Below are 22,689 nucleotides of genomic sequence, written 5' to 3'. Positions count from 1 at the left end.
GAACCGAGTTCTCTCCTTGAGTCTGAGCCTGTCTTTCTGTCTGTTTCTCCCTTCTCTGGGTGTTTCTCTGTTCTGACAGGCTCTCCTTTCTGTACCTCTCTCCCAGCTCTAATGTTCCCTGCTCCCCACATCTCTTCTCATCTCCACAATCTTCTAGCATCTCCAAGTATATCTTTTTTTGTGTTGTTTTGGCTGTGCCATGTTGCATTCATGATCTTATTCCCTGAGAGAAAGTGAAAGTCACTCAGTTGTGTCTGACTCTTTGCAACCTCATGGACTATACAGTCCATGGAATTCTCCCGGCCAGAATACTGGAGTGGGTAGCCTTTTCTTTCTCCAGGGGATCTTCCCAACCCAGGAATCAAACCCAGGTCTTCTGCATTGCAGATGGATTCTTTAACAGCTGAGGCACAAGGGAAGCTCAAGATACTGGAGTGGGTAGCCTTTTCCTTCTCCAGGGGATCTTCCCAACCCAGGAATCAAACCCAGGTCTTCTGCATTGCAGGTGGATTCTTTGACAGCTGAGGCACAAGGGAAGCCCAAGAATACTGGAGTTGGTAGCCTTTTCCTTCTCCAGGGAATCTTCCCAACCCAGGTCTCCCACATTGCAGGTGGATTCTTTAACAGCTAAGGCACAAGGGAAGCCCAAGAATACTGGAGTGGGTAGCCTATCCCTTCTCCAGGGGATCTTCCCAACCCAGGAATCGAACTCGGGTCTCCTGCATTGCAGGCAGATTCTTTACCAACTGAGCCTGACCAGGGATCAAACCTGTGCAGTGAAATCACAGAGTCTTAGCCTCTGGACAGCCAGTAAAGTCCTTCCGGGTATATCTTTGTGACCATAGTCCTTTTGACTCACACCTCATTTCAACTCTATGCCTCTCCATGTATCTCTGAAACTCTCCAGATCTCTCTCTCTATCTCTCAATATCACTGAGTTTCTGCATCTTCCTTGTCTCTGAGTCTCTCCCCTCATAAAGTCCATCAGAAACACACTGGGAGTCTGGCAAAGCTGGCTAAGGGGAGAGGACCAAAGACGGAGCACTGGCTGTCTCCCCAAACATAGGGAGAATTACAGTCATCCCTCAGCATCCACAGGCTTTCCTAGTGGCTCAGCAGTAAAGAACCCGCCTGCAATCCTGGAGACACAGAAGATGCTGGTTCGATCCCTAGGTCGGGTAGTTCCCCTGGAGGAGGGCATGGCAGCCCACTCCAGTATTCTTGCCTGGAGAATCCCACTGATAGAGGAACCTGGTGGGCTACAGTCCACGGGCTCATGAAGTGTAGGACAGGACTGAAACTACTAAGCGTGAACATGAGTTCAGTATCCATGGGATGGGGTGGGAGTGGTTAGTTCAGGACCCCTCTTGGCTACAGAATGGGGAATGCTAATGTATCTCATATAAAATGATGTGATACAGTTGACCTCTGAATCTCTGACCCTCTAGGTGAGGGTGGGGTGCCCTATTCTCGCTATTTATATGATTCCAAAGAGTAAACTTTCAGGCTGCCCATGACTAGACGTGTTTCTTACACCAACTCTAGGTCCTTGGTGTAAATTAACAAAAGCCATTTTTAGAGGTTCACATTCCAAAAGAGGCCAAATGATTCCAAACCCGATTTTGCAAGGCATCATGGAAAATTATGTATTTATTTGGGGCTTTCCAGGTGGCACTAATGGTAAAGAACCTGCCTGCCAATGCAGGAGACTAAGAGATGAAGATTTGATCCCTGGGTGGGGAAGATCCCCTGGAGGAGGAAATGGCAACCCACTCCAGTATTCTTGCCTGGAGAATCCCATGGACAGAGGAGCCAGTCCATAGTGTTGCAAAGAGTCAGACATGACTGAAGAAACTTAGCAAGCATTTATTTATTTATTTAGCTGCACCTAATGGCTTGTGGGATCTTAGACCTGTCAATAGTGAAAGTGCCGAGTCTTAACCCTGAACGCCCAGGGAATTCTGGGAAATTATTTTTTTTAATGATTTTTTTCCTGGGAAGAGATAAACATTCCGGATAAAATACTTAAGCGAATTTAAAATAAACTTTAATTGGATAATATGTTGTTCTAGAACCAGGCACCCATCCAACAGCCCCTCAAGACACTAATGACATTGCGCCAAACTTTTTTTTTTTTCTAGAAATGAGTGTCCAACTGCCTGGGTTTCCTATAAAGTGGCCCCAGAGCTATGAGTGTATTGGGGTCTCTTATTGGATTTCTACTTCTCCAGAGAAAGAAGTCTGTGCTTCTCCCAATGTACCTCCCTTGACCTTTGAGTATCTTCCTGTGTTTTGTCTTTCTGATTTTTAAAAAAATTTATTTTTTATTTTATATCAGAGTAGAGTTGATTTACAATGTTGTGTTAGTTTCAGGTGAACAGCAAAGTGATTCATTTTTACGTACACACACATCCGTTCTTTTCAGATTCTTCTCGCATACAGCTTATTACAGAATGCCGAGCAGAGTTCCCTGCGCTATACAGTAGGACCTTGCTGTTTCTCTATTTTATATGTAGCAGTGTGTGTATGTTAATGCCTAATTTATCCCTCCCCTCAACCTGTCCCCCGTTGGTAAGCATACATTTGTTTTCAAAGTCTGTGACTCTGTTTCTGTTTTGTAAATAAGTTCATTTGTATCATTTTTTAAGATTCCACGTATAAGTGATAGCACATGCTATTCATCTTTCTCTCTGACTTACTTCAGGTAGTAGGATGATCTCTAGGTCTATTCATGGTGCATTATTTCATTTTTAATGGTTGAGTAATATTCCCTTTTATTTATGTGCCACACTTTCTTTATCCATTCCCCCAGCTGATGGACATTTAGATTACTTCCTGTTTTGGCTGTGGTACAGAGTGCTGCAGGGTATGTTGGAGGGCATACTTCTTTTCAAATTGTGCTTTTCTCTGGATATGTGCCCCTGGAGGGAGAATGCTGGATCATATGGTAGTTGTATTTTTATTTATTTATTTTTTTGAAGTGAAGAAGTGAAGTGAAGTCGCTCAGTCGTGTCCCACTCTTTGTGACCCCATGGACTGTACCGTACCAGGCTCCTCCGTCCACGGGATTTTCCAGGCAAGAGTACTGGAGTGGGTTGCCGTTTCCTTCTCCAGGGGATCTTCCCCACCCAGGGATCGAATCCAGGTCTTCCACATTGTAGGCAGACGCTTTTTTTCTTTTAAGGAACCTTTATACCGTTCTCCCGGAGAAGGCAATGGCACCCCACTCCAGTACTCTTGCCTGGAAAATCCCATGGACGGAGGAGCCTGGTGGGCTGCAGTCCATGGGGTCGCTAAGGGTCGGACACGACTGAGCGACTTCACTTTCACTTTTCACTTTCATGCATTGGAGAAGGAAATGGCAACCCATTCCAGTATTCTTGCCTGGAGAATCCCGGGGACGGGGGAGCCTGGTGGGCTGCCGTCTGTGAGGTCGCACAGAGGCGGACACGACTGAAGCGACTTAGCAGCATACTGTTCTCCACATAGTGGTTGTAACTCTTCCAACAGTGTAGGAGGGTTCCCTTTTCTCCCCACCTTCTCTACCATTTATTGTTCATAGACTTTTGATGATGGCCATTCAGGCCGGTGTGAGGTGACTGTTCTTTGTTTCTCCGGGTCTTGCTGTCTCCTCTCTTCAGTCTTTCCAAACTCGCCAGCCTCGCTCTGCTCAGCCCCGCCCTCGGTCCGGGCAGTCGCGGCTCCTTTAAGGCGGGCCCCGCCCCCGCCCTGCCCCTCCGGGGTCAGCCAGCGGAGCAGCGGGCTTCCGCGGGCATTCGTCCTCCGCTCCGTCCCTACTCTTCCTTGGGCACCATGGCGGGGTCTGCACTGAAGGTCGCCGGCCGACGGCTCAGTCAACACACAGGGTCTGGAGCCCCCGTTCTCCTACGGCAGGTTCGCTGTGGCTGGACCCGGGAGCAAGATTACTGGGTCCTGAGCGGGTGCAAGGGCGGAACTCCTGGGTCCTTTAAATCCGGAGAGATACCCTGGCCCCAATCCTAGATCTTGGAGGAAGTGGTGTGGGGCTAGACTCTTGAGTCCTTTAAAGGTGGTGGTGGTGGGGGTGGGGTGAGGGTGGGGTGGTTCTGGAATCCCCCGGGCTTGGGGCCGGCAACCTGCCTCTATTTCAGAATGGGTGATGGGGACCCAAATTTGGGGACGGATGGATGTTGGAATTCTTTGGTTTAGACAGTAAAACGGGTCTGGAGTTTCTGGGCCGAGATCTTAGGAAGACACTCGAGTTGAGGCCTGGGCTCCTGGGCCCGCAATGAGTGGAAGTCCGATTCTGCGCTCTTAGCTGTACCCGCCCCGTTTCCCAGATGTTTGAGTCCAAGAGCTGCACCTATACTTATCTTCTGGGGGACCGAGAGTCCCGAGAGGCGGTTCTGATCGACCCGGTTCTGGAGACAGCGCAACGAGATGCCCAGTTGGTCAAGGAGCTGGGGCTGCGGCTGCTGTATGCGGGTCAGTGTGGAGCTCCTAGGGTCTGAGGGCGCGGGGCCGCAGCTTGGAGCGGGAAGCCGGAGACCCGGACTCCTGGGTCTCAGGGCCGGCGGGGGCGGGCGCTGGGGGCTGGAATCCCGGGTCCTCTCTGTGCCCTCCCGGACCTGGCCCTCCTCTCTCTCCCAGTGAATACCCACTGCCATGCGGACCACATTACCGGCTCCGGGCTGCTCCGGTCCCTACTTCCCGGCTGCCAGTCTGTCATCTCCCGCCTTAGCGGGGCCCAGGCTGACTGGCACATTGAGGATGGAGACTCCATCCAGTTCGGGCGCTTCGTGAGTTGGATGCTGGGCCTAAGAGGGAGGTGGCCTGGACTTCCTGTGCTAAAGGGAAGTGGGGATGGAGGCCTGGGCTTCTGAGACCTGGGGTAGGAGGGGCGGCCAGGCCTGAGTTCCTATCTGTCTCTTGGAGGAGTTTCTGTCTCTGGGAGGAGGGCACCATAAACCCAGGTGGAAAAGTGGGCCAAGAGTCTCTGGCAGGTGTGCCTCTGACCGAACCCCTTAAGTCAACAACACTTAAAAGAGTTTTCTGTAACCTTGTGGCAACTCCTTTGCAGTTGGAGTCTCATAATATTTAACTGGAGCTGGAATTCCAAGGTCATAGATAGAAGAAGGTGCATCCAGCAGCCCCAGAGCAAGGACTAACTAGGGTGAGGCAAGTGAGGTGCCTCGGGCGCAACACTTAAGGAGGCGCTCATTCTCACGTCTGTGAAACGACAGGGCTGGCACCTTCCAGTGGGTGCCTCCTTAAATATTGCGCCCCTTTAGGAGCCTGCTTGCCTCACCCTAACTCCAGCCCCGCTATTGCCTCACACAGCAATGGTCTGAAGGTTCCTACCTCCTTTTTCTTGCAACCAGCAATATCAGCAGGGTTCCGGCCAGAATTTTAACCCAGGGCAATATGATGGGTGAGGAGGGTGCTAGGGGGAGTTGCCCTCAGGGGGAAGGGGAAACAGCTGGCAGAACTCATTTCTGATCAGAGTTTCGAAACACTGAAGAGAGTTTGGCTGGCTTTGTAGACAGAATGTTAGATGACAGGGTGAGGACTTTGTCTCCAGGTTTTGCTAAACGAGATCAGTCTATCTGAGTCAGAAGATTTTGTGGACATGAGGTCTGTGTGTGGGATCGGAAGGTTTATCATTACTTTTTAAATTTAATTTTTATTTTATATTGGCATTTAGTTGATTTACAATGTTGTGTTAGTTTCAGGTGTACAGCAAAGTGACTCAGTGACCCATTCTTCCCAGATTCTTTTCCCGTATCGAGTTATGACAAAATATTGAGTAGGGTTCCCTGTGCTATGCAGTAGGTCTTTGTTGGTTATCTATTTTCTGTATCAGTTCAGTCGTTCAGTCGTTCAGTCGTGTCCGACTCTTTGCGACCCCATGAATCGCAGCATCCCTGTATAGTGGCGTGTATATGTTAATCCCAGACTCCTAATTTGGGATCAGAGGGTTTAGCTCCACTGGTCACAGCTTCTTTATTTCAAGTCTTTTCCTGGAAGGAAGTAAAAAGAAAATGCATTGGACATTTATGTACACTGTGTTTAATAGGCAGGTTCTAACAAGCATTAGAGGTGTTAGAAACAGTTGGAGTTATGTGTCAAGGGGAGCCCTTTGTTATATTGGATGAGTGATGTTTTCAGTTAATCAGTGTGGAAGGCTTTAGCTATGGAAGGTTGTTTTAGTGCTTTTCTTTTTTTGGTTGTGTGGAGCAGCTTGCAGGATCTTAGTTCCCTGATCAGGGATTAAACTGGGGCCACGGCACTGGGCTTGCCTTGTGGCTCAGCTGGTAAAGAATCCACCAGCAATGTGGGAGACCTGGGTTTCCATCCCTGGGTTGGGAAGATTCCCTGGAGAAGGGAAAGGCTACCCACCCGCTCCAGTATTCTGACCTGGAGAATTCCATGGACTGTGTAGTCCCATGGGGTCACAGAGAATCGGACACGACTGAGTCAGTTTCACTTTTACTTTTCACAGCAGTGGAAGCATGGAGTCCAGTCCACTGGGCCACCAGGGAACTCTCAGTGCTTGGTTTTTTTACACAGCTTTATTGATATAGTTCACATACCATCCAGTTCACGCATTTAAAATACATATTCAGTGACTTAGTATATTCGGAGTTGCACATCCTTCACCACAATTCATTTTAGAATATTTTCCTCACTCCAGAAAGAAGATTCTGCACCCCTTAGCTGTCACCCCAGTGTGCCCTTCTTTCACTCCCATGGCTGTAGGCAACCGCTAATCTCCTTTCAGTCTCTATAGATTTGCTTATTCTGGATATTCCATAGAAATGGTATCATCTAATATGTGGTCTTTGTGACTGTAACACTTACCATAATTTGTCAGGGTTCATCCATGTTGTAACATGTATCCAGTGTTTCATTTCTTTTTATTACTGAATAGTATTCCATTGTATGGATAATATATCACATTTTATTTATTCATCAGTCGATGGGCAGTTAAATTGTTTCCATTTTGAGGGTATTATGAATAATGCTTCTATGAATATTCATGTTTAAGTTTTGTGTGGGTGTGTGTTTTCATCTCTCTTGGGTGTATACATGGGATGGAATTGCTGGATCATATGCTAACTTTGTTTAACAGTTTGAGAAATTGTTATCAGAAACTGTTACCCAGGGCTTCCCTGGTGGTCCACCGGCTAACACTCTGCATTACCAATGCAGATGGCACAGGTTCGATCCCTAGTCAGGGACCTAAATCCCACATGCCATAACTAAGAGTTCACATGCCTCAACCAAGATCCAGTGCAGCCAAAAAACAAACAAACAAACAAAAACTGTTACCCAAAGTGTCTATACAATTTTATTTTTTTCAAATTGATCTTTTTAAAAAAATGTGTGTGTGTGTTAGTCTCGCAGTCATGTCCAACTCTTTGTGACCCCATGGACTGAGTAGCCCACCTGGCTCCATGGAATTCTTCAGGCAAGATAGTGGAGTGGGTTGCCGTTCCCTTCTCCAGGGGATCTTCCCAACCCACAGCCTGAACCTGGGTCGCCTGCGTTTCAGGCAGGTTCTTTGCCATCTGGGCCACCAGGGAAGCCCTTAAATAAACATTAAAAAAAAAAATTTTTTTTAACATTTTAAAAAAATGTTTATTTATTTGGCTGTATTGGGTCTTAGTTGAGGCATGTGGGATCTTTCATTACGGCCACAGGCTTCTCTCTAGGTGTGGCGTGTGTGCTCTGGAGCTCACAGGCTCACTAGCGGTGGTGCACGAGTGTAGCTGCCCGGAGGCATATGGGAGCTTAGTTTCCCGACCAGGGATCAAACCCACGTGCTCTGCATCAGCAGGCAGATTCTTAACCACTGGACCACCGGGGAGGTCCTGGCTGTATCATCTTATGTTCCCATCACCTGTGTGAAGGTTGCAGTTCCTCCACATCTTCGCCAACACTTTTTATTATCTGTCTTTATGATTATGCAGCATTTTTGTTTGTTTTTCATCTGAGTTCTTTATAAACCTTTGGAGATGGGCACTTTTCTTCCCCTCTCACTTCCCTCCCCTCCACTTTAAAAAGTTTCATTGTAACATGCATATTATAATAACAAGGGCTCATATTATACACGTGCAGCCTGGTAATTTTTTACATATGTCTATCCTGGAGTATCCACCGCCCAGATCCAAATCAAGCCCACTGGTCCAAAAGTCTTCCGCGTCCCCCTTCCTGGCCATTGACAGTCACACGAAAGGACCGTTCTGACTTATTTAATCCAACTGGTTCTGTCTGTGCTGGACTTGATAAACAGGGATCCGTGTGTGCTCTTTGTGTCTGCTTCCTTCACTCTGCATATGCTTCTGTATAATTGTAGTTCTTTCCTTTTGTGTTGTATAGCAGTAGCCGGCACACTGTTTCTGCCCAACACCAGATAGTGAATCTTTTTGGTTTTGCAGGCCACATGATCCCTGTTGTAACTACTTAATTCTCCTGCTGCCGTGAAAGCAGTCACAGACAGTGCAGGCGTGAATGAGCATGGCTGGGCTCCACGAAAACCTTATTTATGGCCCCTGAAAATTGGATTTCAATAATTTCCAAGTGTCATGAAATGCCATTCTTATTTTGATTTTTTTTTTTCCAACCATCAAAAAGAAAAACCATTCTTAGTTCCCAGGGCTTATAAAAGCAAGTGGCAGGCCAAATGTGGCACATAGTTTGCCAGCCCCTGCTGTAGAGCATTTTATCATGTGAATTGATGACAGTTTATATATCCTTTGGATGGTTGATTTCAGTTTTGGCCTATTATGTATAACACTGCTTTGAAGATTCTTGAACATCACCCTCAATGGTAATGGTGGGCATTACCCTTAATTCCAGGGAGTGGACTTGCTGGGTCTTAGAACTGACACACATTTAACTTTAGTAGAAACCACCAGTTTTTTTGAACTGGCTGTAGATTTTGTGTTCACAGTGGACCACATTTGGATGGTTTCATTGTAGAATGGACTTTCTGTTTTATTAAGCAATGATTGAGACGTAAACCTTCCAGCAGCTCCCATGAGGGGTGGCAGATTCCGAAAGTCAGTCTTTCCTGTTACATATATTGATGTAGCTTCCCTGTTAGCTCAGTTGGTAAAGAATCCACCTGCAATGCAGGAAACCCCAGTCTGATTCCTGGGTCAGGAAGATCTGCTGGAGAAGGGATAGGCTACCCACTCCAGTATTCTTGGGGTTCCCTGGTGGCTCAGCTGGTAAAGAATCCGCCTGCAGTGTGGGAGACCTGGGTTCGATCCCTGAGTTGGGAAGATTCCCTGGAGAAGGGAAAGACTACCCACTCCAGGATTCTGGCTTGGAGAAGCCCATGGGGTTGCAAAGAGTCAGACACGACTGAGTAACTTTCACATATTGATGCAGAGAGGGTGCTGCTCAAGATACTAATCCGCAGGTCCCACTTAAGAGATTCTGATTTAATTGTTTGAGGCAGACACCAGAAATCAGTAGACTTTAAAACCTCACAGGCGATTCTCATTTGGCCCACCTGAGGATTTCAGCGGTTCTTCCTGTTTGGAATGAAATATTGTAGAACAAGTCTCTGTGCTGTTCTGTGCTGAGTCGCTCAGTCGGGTCCGACTGTGCGACCTCATGGACTGTAGCCTGCCAGGCTCCTCTGTCCATGGTATTCTCCAGGTAAGAATACTTCAGTGGGTTGCCATGCCTTCCTCCAGGGGAACTTCTCAACCTAGAGATCAAACCCAGGTCTCCCACACTGCAGGTGGATTCTCTACCTTCTGAGCCATCAGGGAAGCCCAAGAATACTGGAGTGGGTATTCTCCAGGGGATCTTCCCAACCCAGGAATCAAACTGGAGCCTCCTGCATTGCAGGTGGATTCTTTACCAGCTGAGCTACCAGGAAGCCCCAGAACAAGTCTAAACCGCCCACCAACATTTTTATGAAAAACTCTCAGCATACATAAAAGTCGAAAAAACATTGACAGCATATACCTCTATCTATGCATCACTTAATCTTATTTTTTTTAATTGAAGTGTAGTTGGTTTACAGTATCTTGTTAGTTTCATGTGTACAACACAGCGTCCATCTTATTTTTTGATGCCTTTTTAAGTACCTGGTCCCCCTAAGCAGAACAAATACATTTAATTTTTTTCGCAAAAGAAAGTAAGTTTAGCTGATGAAACTTCAGAGTATTTAGCTACAATGGAAAATGACACTTTAGATCTTCAAGTTTAGCGAGTATAGAAACAGCAGTTAGTTATACCATGTCCAAGTGCATTTTAAATAATGGAGCAGAGAAATGAACTTGGGAACCAAGTGGGAAAAGGCTAGCGTTTACTTGCCACCAGGGGGCAGTGCGGGCCATGGGAACTGCCAGGCGAAGGAGCCTCGTGCTTGCGTGCATCTCATGTGTTGAGTTTCGCTGAAGGGGGCTTCCCAGGTGTGATCCTGCCTGACTTCAGTCAGAGGCTAGGTCATAACAGGCAGTTGGTGGCGCAATGGTAAAGAACCTGCCTGCCAGTGCAGGAGGCATAAGAGATGTGGACTGGATCCCTGAGTGGAGAAGATCCCCTGGAGGAGGGCATGGCAACCCACTCCAGTTTTCTTGCCTGGAGAATCCCATGGACAGAGGAGCCTGGTGGCTGCAGTCCATAAAGTCGCAGAGTCAGACATGACTGAAGCCGACTTAGCAGGCACATTTCTGCAGGAAATAGGCGAAAGGGCAGCTGTGGAGCTGTATTACGCCCTTGATGCATCATGAACGGGAAGAATAAATTTTTGAAAAGAATGTGGGGTTAGGCAGGTCCCACAGAATCCCTGCAGAGGATTACTCAGGTTTCAGGAACAGGCGAGGCTGGGCTAGGTCACCATGTTAGCTGCTCCCACCCACAACTTTTTATTTTTAGTGTTTCCAAAACTGTAGTAAATCAAAAGAATAGTACAGTTAATAGTCTCGTATCTTTTCTCTGATGTTTACCGGTTGCTGACATTTTTTACTACATCTGCTTCATTTCTCTCTCTTGTGTATATATTAATACTTTTTTCCTCCTTTTGTAGTCAAAACTAAGTTGCCGACTTTTCCCCCCTAAAGACTTCTAAGATTGTTTTCCTATATCAGCAGTTCTCAAACTCAAACGTTTTGATCTGAGGATTCCTTAACCCTCTTAAAAGTTATAAAGGGCCTCCCTGGTGGCTCAGATGGTAAAAAATCTGCCTGCATTGTGAGAGATGGGGGTTTGATCCCTAGGTTGGGAAGACCCCCTGGAGAAGAGAATGGTTACCCACTCCAGTATTCTTGCCGGGGAAATCTCGTGGACAGAGGAGACTGGTGGGCTACAGTTCATGAGGTTTATGGAGGACCCTAAAAAGCTCTTGTTTACCTGGATTCTGTCTGTTAATATTTACTCTATTGTTTATATGTCAATCATATCTGTTTTAAAAAGAAAATATAAGTATTCTGATATGCAAAAAACATTTACTGTATCAGAAGTTGAAACTGAGACTATTTTTAAAGCACAAGAATACGCAAGCATCCGCCTGTCAGAGTTATGACATTATCACAGGTTATGTAGCTTCTGGAAAACTCCACTGAATTCTCATGGGAGTGAAAAAGGACAGAAGGCCTCTTCACACCATTATGAAAATAGTTTAATAGTTTTGATCTTGCAGACCCTCAGGGTTCCCTCTACGACACCCCCTTGAGAACCATTCTTTTAAAAAAAAAATCTGTCATGTCTAACAACATAGACATGTTCTTAAATTCTTAAATAGTTCTGAAATCTAGCCCATGTTCAAATTTCCCCAGTTTCTCAGGAATCATTTTTATCAGTTCAGTTCAGTCGCTCAGTCGTGTCCGACTCTTTGCGACCCTCTGAACTGCAGCACACCAGGCCTCCCTGTCCATCACCAACTCCTGGAATCCACCCAAACCCACATCCATTGAGTCGGTGATGCCATCCATCCATCTTATCCTCTGTCATCCCCTTCTCCTCCTGTCCTCAATCTTTCCTAACATCAGGGTCTTTTCAAATCAGTCAGCACTTTGCATCAGGTGGCCAAAGTATTAGAGTTTCAGCTTCAACATCAGTCCTTCCAGTGAACACCCAGGACTGATCTCCTTTAGAATGGACTGGTTGGATCTCCTTGCAGTCCAAGGGACTCTCAAGAGTCTTCTCCAACACCACAGTTCAAAAGCATAATTTTTATAGCTATCCTTTTATTAAATAGGACCCAATCAAAGTTCATACATGGCATTTGGCTGGTATGTGTATTTAGTCTCTTTTAGTCTAGAACTCAACGTGCATGAGTTGAGCAAACTCTATGAGACAGTGAAGGACAGGGAAGCCTGGTGTGCTGCAGTCCATGGGGTCTCAAAGAGGTGGACACGACTAAGTGACTGAACAAGTCTAGAACAGTTTAATACCCTTTCTGCCCCATGACATTGACTTTTAAAATAAATTGATTAATTAGTTTGGGCTGCAATGGGTCTTCCTTGCTGGGCATGAACTTTCTCTAGTGGCAGTGAGCAGGGGCTACTGTCTAGTTGCGAAACTTGGGCTTTAGAGTGTGGGCTCAGTAATTGTGGGTCACAGGCTTAATTGGCCCTCGGTATGTGGAATCTCCCCAGAACAGGGATCAAACCTGTATTCCCTGCATTGACAGGTGACTTCTTAACCACTGGACCCCCAGGGGAACCCCGGACACTGACTTCTGAAGCTCCCAGGGTGTTGTCTTGCAGAATAGCCCACTTTTCAGCTCCCAGGGTGGTGTCTTGCAGAATAGCCCACTTTCTGGGTGTGTCTGGTTGTTGCTTCCTGGTATCATTTAACTTGTTCTTCAACAACTTCCCTTTGCTATTAACTGAAGTTAAATGCAGATTATTTCTGTATTGGATGATGTGAAGTGAAGTGAAAGTCGCTCAGTTGTGTTGGACTCTGCGACCCCATGGACTATACAGTTCAGGGAATTCTCCAGGCCAGAATACTGAAGTGGGTAGCCTTTCCCTTCTCCAGGGTGTCTTCCCAACCCAGGGATCGAACCTGGGTCTCCCACATTGCAGGTGGATTCTTCACCAGCTGAGCCACTAGGGAGGTCCTACTGGATGGCAATAATAATGAATAACTTAATAATAGTTAATAAAGATTGAGTGTGTGTTTCTCACTTAGCATTGTGCTAAGCTCTGGAAGTACATTCTCAGTGTGTAGCTCACAAGACTTTGGGAATCATATATTCCACTTCCTGGAAGCAGGTGTTGGGGGAGAAGGCAATGGCACCCCACTCCAGTACTCTTGCCTGGAAAATCCCATGGATGGAGGAGCCTGGTAGGCTGCAGTCCCTGGGGTCGCTGGGAGTCGGACACGACTGAGCGACTTCACTTTCACTTTCCACTTTCATGCATTGGAGAAGGAAATGGCAACCCACTCCAGCGTTCTTGCCTGGAGAATCCCAGGGACGGGGGAGCCTGGTGCGCTGCCGTCTATGGGGTCGCACAGAGTCGGACATGACTGAAGCGACTTAGCAGCAGCAGCAGCAGCTCTGTTTATGGAGAATACCCACTGCATAATCAACTTGATTATTCATGCTTCAGGCAGTAGTCTGTCTACTGTCAAGCCTTCTTCTTTTTTGAAAAGTTGACTTATTTTTGGCTGTGCTGGGTCTTCGTTGCCGCATGGGCCGTCCTCTAGTTTCAGCGCTCGGCTTCCCATCGCAGCGGCTTCTCTTGTTTGCAGAGCAGGGGCTCTAGACGCGAGGGTTTCAGTGGTCGCTGCACATGAGCTCAACGGTCGCGACTCCCAGGCTCTGAGCGACTCATAGGCTCAGTAGTTGTGGCCCAAGGGCTCCATGGCCTGTGGGATCTTCCTGGATGAGGAATCGAACTCATGGCTCCCGCCAGTGCAGGAGGCCACCAGGGAAGCCCTTCTCACAGTCTTTTTTTTTTAATTAGAAGCTACAAATATACATTTTTGAGAAATCCTCCGAAAGATAAGGGTCAACAGCAAATTCAGACTTTTAATAACTACTGAGCAGCCCAGACGAAGCGTTACTATGGCTGAACCTGGTTCTTGACCCTCCACTGTGTCTTCCCTGACAGATAAATCTCATTAAACCTTCCTAACCATGAAGTAGGGATTCCCTGATGGCTCAGGGGTAAAGAAGCCACCTGCAATGCAGGAGATCCAAGTTAGATCCCTGAGTCAGGAAGATCCCCTAGGAGAAGGAAATGGCAACCCACTTCAGTATTCTTGCCTGGGAAATCCCATGGACAGAGGAGCCTGGTGGGGGCTACAGTCCATGGGGTCGCAAAGAGACAGACACAACTTGGTGACTAAACCGCAACATCCCTGTAGTGAGATCAGAAGTATTTTCCCATTTTACAGAGGAGGGAGTGCAGAGAGGAAAAGTGACTTGCCCAAAAGTTATCCTGAGAAAGTTGGCCGAGCCAGGATTTGAACCCAGGAGGCTTGGTGGTTTCGGTAGATCAGTATTTTAGAATTTTAAAACATTATTATTATTTATAATACAGAAATTATTGTATGCCAGGCATTTTTATTTTTTGGCTGTGCCACTTGGCTTGTAGGATCTTAGTTCCCTGACCAGGGGTCAAACCCCGGCCCTTGGCAGTGAGGGCGTGGAGTCCTATCCACAGGACTGTCAGGGAATTTCCTGAGCATTTTTAAAATGCTTTACATATGTGAAATAATTTAATCTTTATCATAGCCCTATGAAATGGGGACAATTATCCGCATTTTACAAATGAGCAGAGAAGCCCAGAGAGGTGAAGGAGCTTGCCCAAGGTCACACAGCTGGTAAAAGCAGAACCAGATTTACAGCCCATGTCATATGGCTCCAGGGACTGCTCTTAACCACTAAGCCATGCGCTTTCACTGAGAGAGAAATATTTCACATCTGGGGTCAGCACTGAAACCTCAGCTTCAGGAAATACCACTTACCTTCCTGAGCACCAGGCACTCTGAGATTCCCCACTTATCCTCTCCCTCTCCGCGTCACTCTGTATGTCTGCCCCCCTTCTTTGTTTTGGCTCATGGTTGTGTCTGTGACATTCATCCACATCGTCATGTGTCGCTTGTTCATTCTCATCCTGTGCCTCAGTTTCCTCATCTGTAGATTGGGGACAGGAATGGTACTTACGGAGTAAGGATGTGTCAGGGAGGTCTGAATGAATTCCGTCCTGTCAAGTCCTTAGAAGAGAGCCTTGAAAAGGAGTCAATCAGGCCCGTAAAAAGTAGGCAGCCCAGACTGATGGGAGAAGAGGGAATTGGCGGGGCGAAAAAGCGTGGTGAAGCCCGATGTTTTCTGGAAATGACTCTGGGATTCAAAGTAGCTGGAGAAAGGAGGATGTCAGGACATGGGGCTGGAAACGTGAGCAGGCACCAGAGCAGGGCTGGAGAGCTGGAACTGTCCTGGGGCCACTGGGAGCCTGGGAAAGGTTTTCTGTTTTTTTAATTGTTGGATTGAAAAAAATTATTTATTTTTAATTGGAGGATAATTGCTTTACAATATGGTATTCATTTCTGCCATATATCAACATGAATCAGCCATAGGAACATATGTGTCCCCTCCCTCTTGAACCCCCCTCCCCTAGGAAGGGTTTTGAGCAGGGACAAAATGGGATCTGGGTGGTAGAAAAGCCCCCTCAGGTCATGTAGGAGGTAGACTGGAGGCTGGTAGGCCAGGGAGGAGGCTGGTGGTTGGCCCAAGCAGGTGAGGCCTGGGATGGACAGGATGATGGGGGTTGACAGAGATGGTAAATTCTAGATATTCCAGAGAAGGGAAAGATAAATAGGGAGGCAATGGCAACCCATTCCAGTGTTCTTGCCTGGAGAATCCCAGGGATGGGGGAGCCTGGTGGGCTTCCGTCTATGGGGTCACACAGAGTCGGACACGACTGAAGTGACTTAGCACTTAGCAGCAGACCATTAGCAAAGCCACCTGTGACACAGACTTAGTCATTAAGGGCCTGGGAGGTTTTGATCCCTGTGGCAGGCAGGATTGTGTTCAGTTTATATTAAAATTGTGTTTAATTTATACACATCACATAATTAATATGCCATATACTGTTGACCCTTGAAGAACTCAGGGAGTTAGGGCCACTGACCCTCCCCACATTCAAAAATCGGGGTATATCTTGATACAGTCGGTCCTTCTATCTGTGTTTTCTCCACATCCATGGATTCACTAAGCCAGATTGGGTAGTACTGTAGTATTTACTACTGAAAAAAAAAATCCTCCTATATATGGACTTGCACAGTTCAAATCTGAGTTGTTCAAGGGTCAACCGTACACGCTCCGTCGTTTAGTCGCTCTGATTCTTTTGAAACCCTGTGGACCCAGCCAGGTTCCTCTGTCCATGGGCTTTCCCAGGCAAGAATACTGGAGTGGGTTGCCATTTCCTTCTCCAGGGAATCTTCCCGACCCAGGGACTGAACCCAGGTCTGCTGCATTGCAGGCAGATTCTTTACGGCTAAGCCACCAGGGAAGCCCCTATATACTCTAATTACTGGTTGTTTACGACTGACGCCCTTCTGATTGGCCAATACCCATGTTATTTGCTGTTGTTGTTCAGTTGCCAAGTCATGTCCGACTCTTTGTGGCCCCACGGATTGCAGCATGCCAGGCTTCCCTATCTCTCACCATCTCCCAGAGTTTACTCAAGTCCGTGTCCATTGAATCAGAGATACCATCGAGCCATCTCATCCTCTGTCACCTTCACCTCCTTCTGCCTTCAATCTTTCCCAGCATCGGGGTCTTTTCTAATGAGTCAGCTGTTTGCATCAGGTAGACAAAGTATTGAAGCTTCAGCTTCAGCATCAGACCTTCCAAAGAGTATTCAGGGTTGATTTCCTTTAAGATTGACTGGTTTGATCTCCTTACAGTCCAAGGGACTCTCAAGAGTTCTCCAACACCACAGTTCAAAAGCATCAATTTTTTATTGTTCAGCTCTCACGTCTGTACATGACTAATGGAAACACCGTAGCCTTGACCATATGGACCTTTTCCAGCAAAGTAATGTCTTTGCTTTTTAACACACTGTCTAGGTTTGTCATAGCTTTGTTATAACCAAAGTTAAATATTTTGAACATTTCTCCTGAATATCCGTCCCCTTTTTTAGTTCAAAAATTTCCGTGCTTTTTGTTTAAAAAATTCAGAGAGTATGGAAACATACAAAATAAAAAGTGAAATATCATCCCTCCACTACCAAAAGGCAATATTAATTTGAGGGGTCGGGGGATGTGATTTTTCCCACAAGATTTTGCAAGATTTGTGATTTCCCTTTGCACTTGTTTGGCATTGCCCATGTACCCTAGTGTAGATGAGCTAAGAAGGTGTTTGGCAGATAGTAACTGAAAAAACCATACAGTGGCTTGAACAGACAGTTTCACTTTTTCCTATAACAGGAAATTTAGAAGAACGTAGTTATTCTCTGATTTGGCATCACCATCATTTGTGGGGTTGATTATCTTGGCTTTTTTTCCTTCATGGTTGCAAGATAGCTGCTGCAACTCCAGCCATCACATCTTGTGTTCAGAGCCAGATGAAGTGGAAAGGGCAAGTGCCAGTCCCTTTTTATCAGGAAGGGAAAAGCTTTCCCAGAATTTCTCAGGATACTTGCTGAGATCTTATTGGCCAGAGAACTGTGCCAGAGGCCACCCAAGCTGTCAGGGAGACTGGGAAAGTGCTTCTGCTGGGCACACTGATGCCCCAAACCAAACTGGAGATCTGTGAGTGGGGAAGGTTAAAACAGATATTGGCTGTGGATATAGAGTCTGCACATAGTGTCCTTTGATAATTAGCAGATGACTGCCCTGGACAAGCATGCTAACTGGTGGGAGGAGCCTCTATTAAGAGAGGAGGAGTGATATTGAGTGGAAACTAATCTCATAAGTGATTGTTAGATCACTGGGGTAATAATTGTTTTCTGACAGTTGCTTCACTGAACTGAATGTGGGAATTTAGATAATCAGGGCTCCCTGGGTGGTGCTTTTGTGCTTATGTGTCAGTTGTTCTTAACAGCAGAGCCTTAGTAGTTGCTTTGAGAGCTCAGAAAATATGTGCCTTTGAGATGTTGCTAGATGCAGCTTGCAGCTGCTGCTAAGTTACTTCAGTCGTGTCCGACTCTGTGCGACCCCAGAGACGGCAGCCCACCAGGCTCCCCCGTCCCTGGGATTCTCCAAGCAAGAACACTGGAGTGGATTGCCATTTCCTTCTCCAGTGCATGAAAATGAAAAGTGAAAGTGAAGTCACTCAGTCGTGTCCGACTCTTAGCGACCCCATGGACTGCAGCCCACCAGACTCCCCTGTCCCTGGGATTCTCCAGGCAAGAGTACTGGAGTGGGGTGTACTGGAGTCTTCTCCGAGACGCTGCTTAGCTGCCGTCTAAAATGGCTTTTCTGAGTTGTACTCACATCCCAAAGGATGAAAGGGTTTGTCTCAAACACCCTGAGCAACTCTGACAGTTGCCAATCTGATAAATGAAAAACAAAGGTTTTAAAATTTAGATCTCTCTCTCCCTGCCCTTTTTTAAAGGGGATCAAACATCTTTTCAGATGTTTGTTCCCTCTTCCCTGAATTGCCTGTTCTTTTATTTAGCCATTTTTCTTTGGAGGTTCTTGATGTTTAGAAGCTGTTCAGATATTCTGGTTTTATAACACTTTCTTATACATGCTGCTAACATTGTCTCTGAGTTTTTTTTGTTTTGTCACTCTGATTTTCCTTTTCTATAAGGAAGTTAAACTATGTGGTCCCTGTTTTTCCTTGTGGCCTCAGGATTTCTATCTCAAGATTTTATGTATATACATATATATTATATTATATATAATGCATAATGTCATATAAACATTAATATAGTATGTATCTATAAATATAGATCTATTCTTTTATATTTCCTTCTAGAATTTTGGGGTTTTTTTTTAGTGTTTATTTAGTTTATCCTGAATTTTCTGTTTTATTTTTGATTACAAAATGGCATGTTCACGGTAAAACAAAAAGATAATATAGGAGGAGTCTAAAGAAAAAAATATTTTGAGCTAATTAATACATTTTTTAAAATAGGCATTGTTTCAGTTGCTTTGTAACCTGTTTTTTCGCATGTGCTGGCTATTAAACATCTTTTCATGCCATTGAATATTTGTGTATAGCACCATTAAATTTTATTTCAATGACATAATTTTAAATGTCTGTTTGGTATTTCACATTTATTAGTGTGCTTATCTTTTTCTTACTGATATGCAAGATCCTTTTTGTACGTAAAGTATCCTGACTACCGTCTGGTATGTATGTGCTACAAAAATATTTTGCCAGCGTGTTGATTTCCTTTAAATTTCATTTATGATGTTGTTGCCATTCTGAAACCTCAAATTTATTAAAATTCCAACCACCGATCTTTCCCTTCATGATTTATGCCTTTTAAGATGAATGTTCTTCTCTAACCAGAGATCATATATCAGGTTGGCTAAAAACTTCATGAATGAACTTCTTGGCCAACCTATTATTTCTTTGTATGTTTGTTGTTTTTCTAGTTTTATGATTTTATTTCCTTGTTTTAAGTTTAATTCATTGGGGGTTTACTCTGGAGTGATGTCTGAGTCTAGGATCTAACTTACATTTTTTTTTTTTTAATAAAAAAAGTACACATTATCTAAATGTGACCCTGGGATGAGGTGGGAGCATCTGAGGCCAGTTTTACCACGAGTGTAAAACCATAGGCTTATTGGTGACTCTTCGTACTTTCCTTCTCTGCTAGGCCTTGGAGACTCGGGCCAGCCCTGGCCACACCCCTGGCTGTGTCACCTTCGTCTTGAATGACCACAGCATGGCCTTCACTGGAGACGCCCTGCTTATCCGAGGGTGCGGGCGGACAGACTTCCAGCAAGGTCACAGGCCCTTTTCCCTGACGAAAGATTTTAGTATGGTTACGTGAATGCCAGGATTTTAAGTGTCCATTGTACGAATGAATGAACGAATGTTAGATTTTTAGGGGATCAGGATTAGACTCAAGGAGTTTAGCTGCTAGGAGGTGGTTAGGTCCAGTGGTTTAATTGCTAAGGTGTGATGTTACCTTGGGCTTCCCTGGAGGCTCAGCAGTAAAGAATCTTCCTGCCAATTCAGGAGACTCAGGAGATGCTGGTTTGATCCCTGGGTCAGGAAGATCCCCTGGAGGAGGAAATTGCAATCCACTCTAATATCCTTGCCTGAAAAATCCCATAGGCAGAGGAACTTGACAGGCTACAGTCCATGGGGTTGCAAAGAGTTGGACACCACTGAGTGACTGAGCATGCACGATGTTACATTTGGGGTTTAGCTGCTGGGGGCAATTACGTTAAGGAGTTTCACTGTGGGAAGGGTGTTTAGTTTCACGGTGTCAGGGTTCAGCTGCCCTTTGAGTATGTGTGTGAATGGGGTGGACACTAGATTGGGAGGATTCAGCCACCTTGCAGGGTGAGGCTGGATGAGAGAAAAGAGACAGCCTCAGCGAGCTGGCTGTGGGTAGCCACGTCCCCAGGCTGCTTCTTGCTTCCTCTTTCCTTATCTTTCCATCTTGGTCTCGGTCTTTTTCTCTCTGAAGCTCCTAATCTTCCATTTATTCATCCAACACAGTCATGAGATCAAAGAAAAGATGAAAGAAAAGATGGCAGAACATTCTGAGAGGTTTGCTCCTGTCCCAATTTAGGACTCAGAGCTTCTTGCCAAAACTATGGCTCTATCCTCCTTTGCCTCATGTCTTCAATTTCTTACCTTCTAGTCCACTTTCCCTGCCCAGAATCCTTCCTTAGCACCCCCAGAGCGAGGGGACTTGGTGATTCAGGGTCCTATCCCGACCTTCTTTACAGTCATGCTGAATTCTTACCATTCCCCAAGTCTTTGCATGTGCTGTTCCACTTACCTAGAATTCCCTTCCCTCTCCTTCTCTACCCAAAGGGCTATTGGCAGAAAATGAGGGAGAAGGTTTAGCTACAGTGATTTTTATCCTCCTGTCTTTTTCCTGAAGGGAAGCAGTTTGGGAGCTTCTCTCAACCTGTTGTTCCACTGACCTCTGACTTTTCCTTCCCCAGGCTGTGCTAAGACCTTGTACCACTCAGTTCATGAAAAGATCTTCACTCTTCCAGGAAACTGTCTGATCTACCCTGCTCATGATTACCACGGTGAGGGCTTCCTGGAGGAGTTGTGGGATGTACATAATTTAGCTTTTGAGAGGGAGCACTGAACTGCTGTCATGCTCGTGCGGCTCTCGGACTACAAGTCCCAGGAATTCCTCTGGCCAAAAAGATCAAGTGCTGAGGTATACAGAGGGTAGATGTAGAAAATATAATGCCTGGAATTCCGGAAGGCATAGGCTTTCCTGGGACTTCCTTATAGACCTTAAGGAACTGGGAAACTACATTTCCCATAGTGCCTATTGGCTAGAGGGAAAGCAATCTGTTAGTCCTGGGCCAGAAATGTACCCTGAGGCCTCCTGGGAAATGTAGTTCTGGGAGGCCAGAAGCACTGGACAATTTGACATTCCTCCCCACTCCCTTGGCCATTAGGGCTTACAGTGTCCACTGTGGAGGAGGAACGGACCCTGAACCCTCGGCTCACCCTCAGCTGTGAGGAGTTTGTCAAGGTCATGGACAAACTGAACCTGCCTAAACCTCAGCAGATAGGTGAGTGGCTGAGGATCTGGACTCCTGGATCTGAGGGAGGAGGTGCTGAGGGTCTGGACTTTTCTCAAAGAAGAAGAGCTATTGGGATGTCTGGGTCCCCAGTGGGGCAGAGGGGAAGACAGATGGTCTGCTTGGGCCCCTTTGTTTCACTCTTAGCTTCTTCGTTTCAGACTTTGCTGTTCCAGCTAACATGCGCTGTGGGATCCAGACACCCCCTTCCTGACCGACCCTGCCTCTCAGGCCACAGCTCACATCCGTTAAGAATGCACTAGGTGGGGTGAGGGGAGCCGTGCCATCACTGGGGCCTCTCTCCTCTTCCCCTCCCTTACTAGCCCCCTCAAGCTTCTTAAATAAAAATCTTTTTTCTCTGAATCTGACTTCTGTTTTCTGGGGGAACCAGTGAGTTTCTGGGCTGAGGTATCTGCAGTTAGTTCTGGTCCCTGGAGAGGTCAGGGAGCAAGGCAGGATAAAGGTCCTGGGAGCCTGGAAGGAGGAGATTTTTGTAACTCATAAGAGAGAAGCAAACAAATATGTGGGGCAGGGTTTCTCAGCTCCTTGGATTAGAACAGTCTTGAATTTAAACCACTTGCCCTGTGAGACCCAGAATAAAGTGCTTCAATTCTCCCAGCCTCAGTTTCCTCATCTGTAAAATGGGAATGATAGAAATAATAATAGGGTGTTGTGATGATCCAGTGAGTTCATATACATGAAGTGCTTGGCACACTGCCTACACTGCAGATTTCCTATCAGTGTTAGCTATTATTGTTACTATCTTTTCGAATGATCTCTCAGGGACTTCCTGGCTTGAATGACAGTAAACCTAATGATAAAGACTATGGATTTTCCAGAGAACAGATATGTTGCTCACATTAACAACATGTGTAGACTCTGGGTACGCTTGCCCCCCTCAGCCTCAGTTTCCTGACTATAAAATGGAGATAGTAATTTCTCTGTAAGCTGCTGTAAAGATCAAATAATTTAATGTGTATAAAATGTTTATACTTTATATAGGCAGCTCCTGACATCCAAAAATCCTTTCTCACATAGCAGTTA

At 46.0% G+C, this 22,689-nt stretch overlaps 1 protein-coding gene across 2 annotated transcripts; it reads left to right on the top strand.

Annotated features, from left to right (window-relative positions):
* Positions 3,732-22,008, top strand: ETHE1 (ETHE1, persulfide dioxygenase). Of its 2 annotated transcripts, XM_018062515.1 has the most exons (7): positions 3,732-3,894; positions 4,320-4,464; positions 4,630-4,778; positions 19,737-19,866; positions 21,046-21,135; positions 21,520-21,636; positions 21,807-22,008. In XM_018062515.1, the coding sequence occupies exons 1-7, from the start codon at positions 3,814-3,816 to the stop codon at positions 21,857-21,859; spliced, it is 765 nt and encodes a 254-aa protein (XP_017918004.1). In that variant the 5' UTR covers positions 3,732-3,813; the 3' UTR covers positions 21,860-22,008. The 2 variants fall into 2 exon arrangements, with proteins under 2 accessions (XP_017918004.1, XP_017918005.1); XM_018062516.1 differs by lacking the exon at positions 4,630-4,778 and having other exon boundaries at positions 3,747-3,894.

Source organism: Capra hircus, chromosome 18 (genome assembly GCF_001704415.2).
Source record: "Capra hircus breed San Clemente chromosome 18, ASM170441v1, whole genome shotgun sequence".
NCBI lineage: Eukaryota > Metazoa > Chordata > Mammalia > Artiodactyla > Bovidae > Capra > Capra hircus.
Note: the sequence above shows the minus strand (reverse complement) of the source record. Positions and strands in the feature narration are given on the sequence as shown.

What these genes read in the sequence shown, in the direction of transcription:
- ETHE1 (XM_018062515.1), top strand. Translation starts at nt 3,814, where the DNA reads ATGGCGGGGTCTGCACTGAAGGTCGCCGGCCGACGGCTCAGTCAACAC. An exon ending in GCTGCGGCTGCTGTATGCGG is followed by an intron (nt 4,465 to 4,629) that starts GTCAGTGTGGAG and finishes TCTCTCTCCCAG; the next exon opens with TGAATACCCACTGCCATGCG. An exon ending in CCATCCAGTTCGGGCGCTTC is followed by an intron (nt 4,779 to 19,736) that starts GTGAGTTGGATG and finishes CTTCTCTGCTAG; the next exon opens with GCCTTGGAGACTCGGGCCAG.